General features: G+C 48.1%; 1 protein-coding gene across 2 annotated transcripts in view; it reads right to left on the bottom strand.

Moving 5' to 3' along the window:
- Positions 1-11,156, bottom strand: part of MCTP2 (multiple C2 domains, transmembrane 2) — an 89,502-nt gene that overhangs the window by 14,378 nt on the left and 63,968 nt on the right. Inside the window, exons 14-15 of one of the 2 annotated variants that reach the window (XM_015569139.1) lie at positions 9,400-9,522; positions 6,876-6,917 (exon numbers count right to left, since the gene is read on the bottom strand). In XM_015569139.1, coding sequence (XP_015424625.1) covers positions 6,876-6,917; positions 9,400-9,522 — 165 coding nt within the window. Of the gene's footprint in view, positions 1-6,743; positions 6,786-6,875; positions 6,918-9,399; positions 9,523-11,156 lie in introns of both variants that reach the window. The other variant, XM_015569140.1, reaches the window with a different exon arrangement.

Raw genomic sequence — 11,156 nt, 5'->3', positions numbered from 1 at the left:
ATATTAAATGAATTTTTGGAGCAGGGAGGAGGAGTAGGAGCTTGCTTATCTCTTGCAGTACTTCCGGAATGGTGCACAACAAAGAAAAGAGAGAAAGACAGTAAAAGTCGTGCCCACAGAAGAGGACCGTGGTGGCTTTAAGCAGACAGCGTGAAGCTGGAGAAAGCCTGAAATAGAGACAGCCCACTGGAGTCGGAGGAAACCGGACTTGGTGGTGAATATGTCCAGTGGCTTCAATCAATCCATCAATATGTCCAGATGGATGACGAGGAAAGGAAAGAAGCAGAAAAAGGCCGGTTTTTAAAAATATCTATTTTTATTGATTTCAGAGAGGAAGGGAGAGGGAGAAAGAGAGAAAGAAACATCAATGATGAGAGAGAATCATTGATCGGCTGCTTCCTGCACGCCCCCTACTGGGGATGGAGCCCACAACCTGGGCATGTGCCCTTGACCGGAATCGAACCTGGTCACAATCGGACCTTCAGGCCACAGGCCGATGCTCTATCTGCTCAGCCAAACCAGCCATGGCGACTTTTTTATTTTCATAAAAATACCATACCTTATCTTCTTAACATGCCACTGCTGAGTGCATAGTGTAAAAAAAACCACTAATCAAACTAACTTGCCGTGGTTTGGATATCCTTAAGCAGCAAAGGAATCGTAAATAAGACTACTCTCACTATCAGATTCTAAGGAAACATCCTTCAAAATTCATATGCCACCTGCTTCCTTCTCTAAGAAGGCTCTGGCTGGGTAGTGAGGAGTGGACTAGTTAGTGTGGAAGATGAAAATCATTTTAAAAATAGATATTGATAGTTTAAAATATACTTACATTTTAATGATCACATCCTAACCTGTGAAAATATGTTGTACTAGGGTTCCTAGGCCTGGCCAGCGATCAGGGCTGATCTGCAGGGCGACCGATGGGGTGATTGCCCCCCCCCGCCCCCCGCTAGCACCCACCATGGCTGGCCGGGGGCCTGCTGCGGGCAGCTCCTGCCTTGAGAATCTACCCCCTGGTGGTCAGTGTGCATCATAGCGACCGGTCATTCTGCCATTAGGTCAATTTGCATATTAGGCTTTTATTATATAGGATATTTATTTGCACTCTTTCAATATAAAACATTCCATAGTTGATCAACAAAAGTTCATCAGACATTCCTTATTTGTTTAAAAGAAAACATCTATACCTGCTTTTCAACCATAATTAATATGAAAGGGTAATTTTCTCCCCCTAAACACTAGAAGGCAATTGTGATCTCACCGATCAACCTAAAAAAAACAAAAGAAAAACCACCAGATCATTCAAGTTCTATTGTGACAGCCAAGCTACAAACCAACCACCCCACAATGCAGGCACCTGGGTGCAGTGTCTTTACAATAGCAATAAGCAGGGTTTTTAAAAATTATTATTACATGTCCTTATGAGTTCTCCTTCCTGATATTAATAGCACATGTGAAGTAGTCTCTGTAAGTAATTTTTGGGCTGGAAAAAGAAAGAACCCTAATGCAAGTATGGAGACCTTCCACAATGAAAACAAGACATCATGGCTTTGCGTGACCTTTTCTAAGTATGGAATGCAGCATCTTACACAATAGTTTTTTGGTTCATGCTTCAATTACGGGCCTTCATGGTGCAAATAAGTAATACAATCTGTATTGTAATCCATCCCTACAAATAAGGAATCTCACACACATAGGGCATGCCGGCTGATTGCTGTTGGCTGAACTTAGTCATGATCTGTTCTGGGTACCTAGCAAACTCTACTTGTGAAAAGCAATTTCTCCCACGGACCATCACGTACAGCGGGGCCTTGACTTACGAGCGTCCCGACCAACGAGTTTTTCGAGATACGAGCCGTCTCTCGGCCGATTTTTTGCTTTGAGCTGCGAGCTAGAATTCGGGTTACGAGCCAGCTTCAGATACCCCACCGCTAGTTGGCACAGCGAACGCGACCGTGAACACCACCACATCAGCCCAGCATCACGTGTCTCACTCGTTCACTTTTTGATTTGACATACGAGTAATCTGAGTTGCGAGCTCCATCATGGAACGAATTAAACTCGTAAGTCAAGGCCCCACTGTATAAGACAGAAGAAAAAATGTCCCTCTCTTCAAAGTTTAGCCAAAGAACTAGTTTCCTGAGAGGCCTATGTTACCACTGAAAGCCCAGAAAAGGAAGGAAGGCAGTCCCTACCCGCTTTGGCTCAGTGGATAGAGCTTCGGAGCCTGCAGACCGAAGGGTCCCGGGTTCGATTCTGATCAAGAGTGTGTACCTCGGTTCCAGGCTCCTCCCCGGCCCAGGCCCTGGTCCCTGGTCAGGGCTCATGCAGGAGGCAACCCATCAATGTGTTTTTCTCACTGTTTCTCTCTGTCTTTCCCTCTCTCCCTAAAAATCAATGGGAAAATATCCTCGGGGTGAGGATTAACAAAAAAAAGAAGAAAAAAAAGGGGGGGAGGCGAAATTGTGGAGTCTAATTCGGTTCCTAATACAAGTCACTTCCATGGACTTTTAACAATAAGGGGGGAGCACGAGGCTGCGGTGATGTCATTTTACAACAACCCCCGACGCAGACAATAAAAGGGTGACAGAGCCCAGGCCTCCGCCTGGTCTGTGCACGGGAGACAGGCGGGAACATGGGAAAGCGTCCGTCTCCCCAGGGAGCCGCGCCACGGGGGCCGCCCGCTTTCATCTCCCCAGTTGTCTGCGATGGTATGTGGTGGGAAGGGGGTGCTGGCCATTAAGGGGTGTCACTTGCAAGATGGATAGTTTGGAGAGAAAGGAGTTGCCTCTCTTCTGCTGGTGTGGAAGGAAACGACCGTGTGTTTACCATTTGTAAACGGTGCCTGTCTCGCTGGGTGTGTTACACTTCCCAGAAGCGCGGTCTGTCATGTGTAACACGCACCAGGGGCCAGAAGGGCCGCGCGAGCGAGCCCTGGGATACAGCCTGTGCGTGCAGCTCTGTGAGCACAGCTCAGCACTGGAGGCTGACATACAGGGAGAAGAAATAATGGATTGGAATATGGGTGCGAATGATGGTGCCTTACTATTGAAAATCCCCCTAGTTACAAATCTCTGAAAGAAGTCAGAGTGAGCCCGGCCAGTGTGGCTCAGTGGTTGAGCATCGACCTCTGAACCAGGTCACAGTTTGATTCTTGGTCAAGGGCACAGGCCTGGGTTGTGGGCTTGGTCCCCTGTAGGGGGTGTGCAGGAGGCAGCGATCCATGATTCTCACTCATCATTGATGTCTCTATCTCTCAATAAAAATATATTTTAAGAAAAAGACGTGAGAATGAGAAGATATGGAAGAGGACTGGAAAGTTCACCGAGCTCACCAAAGACTGTGTTAAGCGAAAGAGGCATAAACAGTTACGTTTTCATTTTAGACGAATTCCTCTAGAACAGCGGTTCTCAACCTGTGGGTTGAAACCCCTTTGGGGGTTTGAACAACCCTTTCACAGGGGTCACCTAAGACCATCGGAAAACACATATTGAATATATAATTACATATTGTTTTTGTGATGAATCACTATGCTTTCATTATGTTCAATTTGTCACAATGAAAATACATCCTGCGTATCAGATATTTACATGACGATTCATAACAGTAGCAACATGACAGTTATGAAGTAGCCACGAAAATAATTTTATGGTTGGGGGTCACCACAACGTGAGGAAGTGTATGAAAGTGTCGTGGCATGAGGAAGGTTGAGAACCACTGACCTAGAAGATTTCACAGGAATATGAAATTGAGGAAGCAAAAACAACCATGGCTGTGCTGGGGCTATTAAAGGCCCTATGATGTGGAATCTAATGAACAAAATAAACTGATGAACAAAATAGATCCTGAGACATGGAAGCATGAACAGCCTGTGGAATCTCAAAGGGAAGGCGGGGGAAGGTGGGGGGGAAGAGATCAACCAGAGAACTTGGATGCATTTGTGCATCACCTGTGGACACAGACAGTGGGGTGGAGAGGGCCTGGGGAAGGAGGGGGGGTAGACGAGGTCAATGGGGGGGGGGGGGGAGGGGGGAAGGGGACAGATGTAATACTTTCAACAATAAAGATTTAAAAAATAAATAAATGAAGTCTCTCTAAAGATACTACACTCAAAGGGTCTCAAGAACAAAACTGCCCAGGAGGCAATGGGGGGAGACCGAGTACAAGGCCCTCAGTGTGGGAAAGGCTGACGCCATAGCTCCACGGCTCATCCCTGTAGACCAGTGGTTCTCAACCTTCCTAACGCCGCGACCCTTTAATGCAGTTCCTCCTGTTGTGGTGACCCCCAACCATAACATTATTTTCGTTGCTACTGCATCACTGTCATGTTGCTACTGTTATGAATCATCATGTAAATATCTGATATGCAGGATGTATTTTCATGGTTACACATTGAACATCATGAAAGCATAGTGATGAATCACAAAAACAATAGGTAATTATCTATGTGTTTTCCGATGGTCTTCGGCGACCCCTGTGAAAGGGTCGTTCGACCTCCAAAGGGGTCGCGACCCACAGGTTGAGAACCACTGCTGTAGATGCTGTGGTTCCGACGCAGTCGTCCTCGCCTGGAAAGGCTAGAAGCGCAGCCCGGATGGCTCTGCCTCCAGACCCTGAGGTAGCCCTGGAGACACCCGAGAGTAAGGTTTGACCTTGACAACCCATGGCCTGTAGTCCAAGGGCTGAAGTTATTGCCTCTAGTTGACTGACCTCCGACTTCTCACTCATTGCCTTCCCGTCCCTGGGTGGGTCATTTAAAAAGGGCTGGCCAATGGGAAAGAAATCTTCCTCACTTTCAAGCCTTGGTTAATAAAATGTAGGCCAGTTCCTAGTACAGGTTTAAAATAATTTCATTAAAACGGAAATTTTCATTTAAAACTGTGTTTCGCCTGGCCGGTGTGGCTCAGTGGTTGAGCATCAACCCAGGAACCAGGAGGTCACAGTTCGATTCCAGGTCAGGGCACATGCCCAGGCTGTGGGCTCAACGCCATGCAGGAGGCAGCTGATTGATAATGTTTCTCTCTCATGGATGTTTCCATCTCTCTATCCCTCTCCCTTCCTCTCTCTCCAAAAATCAATTAAAACATGTTAATGAAAAAAAAAAAAGACTTGCTTCCTTTGAGAAGCCTTCCCAGCATGCACTGTGGCTTGGCTATCTCTATGTCTAATGTTCAAGGAGCTACGTCACCCGGAAACCACTCAACATCAATTCATCAACAAGAAAGTTGCATCTGTGTGACCTTTTTTTTTCTGAAAAAGGGCAATTTACTTAAAAAAATATTTTACTACTTGATTTCATTATTTTGCTACGAATGATCATTTTAACACCACAGGTAAGGTTTACTCTGGAATGCCCTCAATGCGCTACAAATGGGCAAAACCATCTGCCTCTCTCGATTCATTTGAAGGCCCTCTGTGTCACGGAGCCCGTGTTTTTATATTCATTGCTATTTCCTGGGCGTTTTATATTGGATTCTAACTGTTAAGATCTCCCCCTCCCCCTCAAGCATCCAAAACGCTATACCATGCGTCTCTCCCAGTACCTCCCTCCCCCCGATGCCCACAGGTTCTGGGGACTGAAGTCCATTAAGCTAGTAGGATCGCATTTGGCATTTCCTTTTCTTTTCCATTTTATTCCAGAAGGTTTGTCTGAAAGCGTAATGACAACAGAAGCACCGGCTTTGAGAGCTTCTCCCAGGAGAAGGGAAAGGACAGATGTACCCAGACGGAGAGCTGCACGCGCTGCCAGCAACAGCTGGGGAAGTGACAGCTCTGAAGTGGGTGGCCACCCCGCAGCGCGCGGGCCGGAGCCTGAAGGGGGAGCAATGTCACTTGATTTACTTGTGACTTCCCCGCAACCCTCCGTCGACCTTCCAGACGCCACGGAGAAGCACACCTTCGCCCACAGCCAAGGACAGCCCCCCTCCCGCTCTGCTGTTTTATCTTTTTAATATATTTGTATTGATGTCAGAGAGGAAGAGAGAGACAGAAACATCAATGATGAGAGAGAATCATGCATCAGCTGCTTCCTGCACACTCCATACTGGGGATCGAGCCCACAACCCGGGCATGTGCCCTGACCCCTGACCGGGAATCGAACCATGACCTCCTGGTTCATAGGTCGACGCTCAACCACTGAGCCACGCCGGCTGGGCCTATAGCTATGCTTTTTCTACTATTTCAATTATTTCTCACATTTTGCCCCTTTTCATCCTCATTTTTACAAATGAATGAAAAGAAACAAATAGATATGTCTTACAAAGGGACATTCTTTGTAAATGATATGAATATTAACCTTCTGGTTACTCTATAGTACAAAAAAATAAAAGCATCTGACACAACCTGGAAGGAAGCTATCTGCTGAAAACATGAATGTCCCGCCCTGGCTGGTGTGGCTCAATGGATAGAGTATCGGCCCTCAGACTGAAGGGTCCTGGGTTTGATTCAGGTCAAGGGCACGTACCTCGGTTTCAGGTTCCCCGGCCCTGATGGGGTGCATGCAGGAGGCAACCAATCGCTGTGTCTCTCTCACGTCAATGTTTCTCTCTGTCTCTCCCCCTCGCACTCTCTCTAAACATCAATGGAAAAATGTCCTCGGGTGAGGATTAACAAAACAAAACAAAACAAAAGAATGTCCCCTCCCTGTCGAGAGGTTCCGTGGAATATCCTCAGGTGAGGATTTAAAAAAAGAAAAAAAAGAAAGTCCCCTCCCTGGCGAGAGGTTCTGTGGCCACACTCACCTTGTCATCTTCATCCTCCTCGTCATCGACTTCCGTGCTCTCCTGAAAGGAAGCCCCACAATTAGTTAATGAAATATCAGCTGAAATGACCAAAGGCAAAATAAACTCATTCACATGAGAGAAAAATGTCTCCTTGTCATCTTCATCCTCCTCGTCATCGACTTCTGTGCTCTCCTGAAAGGAAGCCCCATAATTAGTTAATAAAATATCAGCTGAAATGGCCAAAGGCAAAATAAACTCATTCACATGAAAGAAAAATGTCTACAGCCCTGGCTGGTTTGGCTCAGTGGATAGAGCATCAGCCTGTGGACTGAAGGGTCCCGGGTTCGACTCTAATCAAGGGCACATGCCCGGGTTACGGGCTTAATCCCCAGCAGGGGGCGTGCAGGAGGCAGCCGATCAGTGATTCTCTCTCATCACTGATGTTTCTATCTCTCTCTCCCTCTCCTTCCTCTCTGAAATAAAAAAGAATAAAAGAAAAAAAAATGTCTACAGCCCTAGCTGGTGTGGCTCAGTGGATAGAGCATCAGCCAGCGGACCAAAGGGTCCCGGGTTTGATTCCGGTCAAAGGCATGTACCTCAGTTGCTGGCTCCTCCCCGGTCCGGGTCCTGGTCAGGGCATGTGCAGGAGGCAACCGATCGATGTGTCTCTCTCACATCGATATTTCTCTCTGGCTCTCCTTCTCTCTTCCACTCTCTCTAAAAATCAATGGAAAAATATCGCCGGGGTGAGGATTAAGAAAAAAATGTCTACAGAATTTATTGGTTGTCTTTTTAAAATCTAATATGCAAAAACACCCTTAAGGAGAACGCTTTGAGAGTTCAGGGGCACCGTGGCAACAGTGCACACAACACGCCTCATCTCCATAAAACTTCGTGATAAATACAGCCATGAGACGAGCGGCCTTGGAAGGCGCCCAGCTCCCAGGCGGCTCTGCTGGGCTGAACTCTCTCTAAACAGTTCTGTTCTCCTGACAGATGAACCGGCCGCTACGTTAAGGCGGAGAGGACCGCTCTCCGTTTGTGCGGGGTTCACTGTGAGAGCGATTTCTCTGCTCCGTGGGGGCCGTGACGGGAACATTTGACAGTAGAAGTGCGTGAGTCTGAATATCATCCATCTCAAGAGTAAGTGAGAGGTTTCTTTACGGTTTCACTGTTCTCCTTGGGCTTCGGGTTTGGGTGGGGGAGCAGGTGAGGGAGGAAAGACAAGGCCTTGATCTGGCCTAAAGGGCGCCCCGCTTTAGTTTGGGGGGGTCCCGGCACCGGCTGTGATGCGAGCAGGTTGGTTCAGATTCGATTTAAAACCCTGTCTCTAGAACAGGTAAATTTCAATCATACCACTGCAATATTTATTCATTGATTATTTTATTTTTTAATTGATTGCAGAGAGGAAGGGAGGGGGAGAGAAAGAGAAACATCAATGATGAGAGGGATTCATTGATTGGCTGCCTCCTGCAAGCCCCCTATGAGGGCTGGAGCCTGCAACCCAGGCATGAACGTGCCCTCTATCTGGGAATCGAACTGTGACCTTCTGGTTCAGGAGTCCGCGCTCAACCACTGAGCCACACCAGCCGGGCCGGAGATGATTTTTTCAATCATGAGAACATGCTAAGGGAAACTACGTGAAGAGGGTCCCCTTTTGCGTCTAGAAAAAACCCAATGTGACACTGATCTGTTACCAAGTCTCAAAGCCTTAGACTTTTGTTTAAAAAAACTGCTGGGATTTTGACCCTGGAATGCCAGGATCATACCATAAAAGAAGCCAATACATACAGGTTCCTGCTCACGGAGGGGTGGGGGGGAGAGAGCCCCTGGTGTGCGAGGAGAGAATGAGGGGGGAAGAAGGACAGGGAGTGGAGGCCGGTGTCTCTGAGGGGAAGCCTTGCAGGCAAGTCTGAGAATCGCAGCAGGAACGTGGGCACAGGAAGAGAGAGACGCATGCCCACACAGGCGGGGCTGTCCCCAGGAGTCGGCAAGCCTCTGAGAACCCCCCGAGCGTTCAGGCCGGAGGTGAGCACTGAATGGGGAGCCTGGGTGGAGGGGCCGAGGCAGCCTCCAGATGCTCTGCGTCCCCTGGAGGGACTTTTCTCTCGTGGCTGACAATGTTCTTCACCTTAACCTCATGGAGCACAGAGGTGCCTGCGGACACGTGCTGCTGGCCCGGGACAGATGACCGAGCACCACAGGGCTCTCCGGATTCTGGGGAAATAGCCCAAGACACAGAAACACAGAGGAGACCCCAGGTGATACCTGATACAAGATCTCTACTAAAGGCCTGGCCAGTGTGGCTCAGTGGGTTGAGCATCATCTCATGCACCGAAAGGTCATCGGTCCAATTCCAAGTCCAGGGCACATGCCCGGGTTGCCGGCTTGATCCCCAGGTATGGGGCATGCAGGAAGCAGCTGTCAGTTTCTCTGTCATCGATGTTTCTCTCTCTCTCCCCCTCTCTCTCGCAAATCAGTAAAAACATGTATTTCTAGCCAGGCCAGGGTGGCTCAGTGGTTGAGCATCGACCTATGAACTAGAAGGTCACGATTCGATTCCCGGTCAAGGCACAGGCCCGGTTTGTGGGCTCGATCCCCAGTGTGGGGCGTGCAGGAGGCAGCACACGTTTGTCTCGAGTCAAACATCAGAGCTATCGGCATCTTGGCTTACCTGGGAGTCGTGGGTGCTGCCTGCCTTCCCTTTTGTGGGTTCGATGAAATTATAGGCAAAGAGCAGCAGCAATGCCAGGGGAATCATGTACAGCTCAAAATTCCACACCGTGACCAGGAACACCTGATGGGAAGACAAGACCAAATCACGGCCTGAGAACACGGAATGCCAACCACCTTCCATGCCTCCTCAATGACTTCGGGGAATTAAATCTAGGACTCTCACTACAGCAGCTTTTAGAAACGGTGACACACAGGCGCGCGCACACACACACACACACACACACACACACACTGATGAATGCAGTTGTAGAACTGGGAGAATGAGGAAGAAACGATTGGCCAGGTACATCCTGGAACAGACCGATATGGCCCCATACCGGGAAACCCCATTCCCTGTCATATCGACTCAGCCGTCTGCTCCTAGCTGTATTGCACCAGAACGGAGGTACAGTCGTATGCTAACACCCACGGTCCCCGAGAGGCCGGCCACAGGCCAAATTTTGCCAACCATCAGGCTTATTTTAACTGGAGAGGGGATTACTTTTTAAATTGGCTTCCAATATTTTAAAACCCAAGTATTTCAGGTAAGACATTCCAGATTTTCAAAGTCTCTTTAAGAATCTTAAAAATCATCACCCTAGCAGGTTTGGCTCAGTGGAGAGAGCACTGGCCTATGGACTGAAGGGTCCCAGGTTCGATTCCGGACAAGAGAGCTTGGGTTTGAACCCAAGTGCCTGCGCCGCCATGGTCACCGGAAACAAGAACGCAGCGAAGACACAGCCCTGCCTCCAAGTAACACGCGGATTAGTAGGACAAAGAGGAAAAGGACACTTGGCAATTATTTCACGAGGCAGGAGTGACATCTCGGGCACATTATTTCCAGACTTAACGCCCCACTTTCTTTTCAGACTCACAGGTGGTCCCACAAGATGAAATACGGTAACGTGTGGTTATCAGCTGTCAGCCCGCCAGTGCTGGGAAAAAGCCACTCATGTAACTTATCAACTTAGAACAAATTAGAGACTTTCAGGCCGCATTCTTTAAGGATGGAGTTTCTGCTGGTTTTACTTTCCCCTTTTGCGCCCACATCAGACAAGCTACGCACTTCACCTGCCCAATTTCTATCCGTCTCTGAACTTGGGACCCTCCCCCAGAAAGGACAAGAGAGCTTGGGTTTGAACCCAAGTGCCTATGCTGCCACGGTCACCAGAAACAAGAATGCCACGAAGACACAGCCCTGCCTCCACGTAACACGCGGGTTAGTAGGACAAAGAGGAAAAGGACACATGGTAGTTATGTCACGAGGCAGGAGTGACATCTCGGGCACATTATTTCCAGACTTAACACCCCACTTTCTTTTCAGACTCACAGGTGTTCCCACAAGACGAAATACGGTAACGTGTGGTTATCAGCTGTCAGCCCGCCAGTGCTGGGAAAAAGTCACTCATGTAACTTCTCAACTTAGAACAAATTAGAGACTTTCAGGCCGCATTCTTTAAGGATGGAGTTTCTGCTGGTTTTACTTTCCCCTTTTGCATGTACGATAGGATTCAAGAAAAAACAACAGGAAAAAAAGCGCTTCTAATCTGTATTTATACACAAGCTTCTTTCCTAAGTACATAATCTGTATTCTTGTCTGAATATGAAACTTTTATTAAAATCCCATGGTTTGCCCGGCCAGTGTGGTGCATTGGTTTGGGTATCTTCCCATGCACGAGGTCACCGGTTCCATTTCCGGTAAGGCCACATGCACCA

This window comes from Myotis davidii, unplaced genomic scaffold (genome assembly GCF_000327345.1).
Source record: "Myotis davidii unplaced genomic scaffold, ASM32734v1 scaffold164, whole genome shotgun sequence".
Lineage (NCBI taxonomy): Eukaryota > Metazoa > Chordata > Mammalia > Chiroptera > Vespertilionidae > Myotis > Myotis davidii.
The sequence above is the reverse complement of the archived record's forward strand: the minus strand, read 5'-3'. Positions and strand labels throughout refer to the sequence as shown.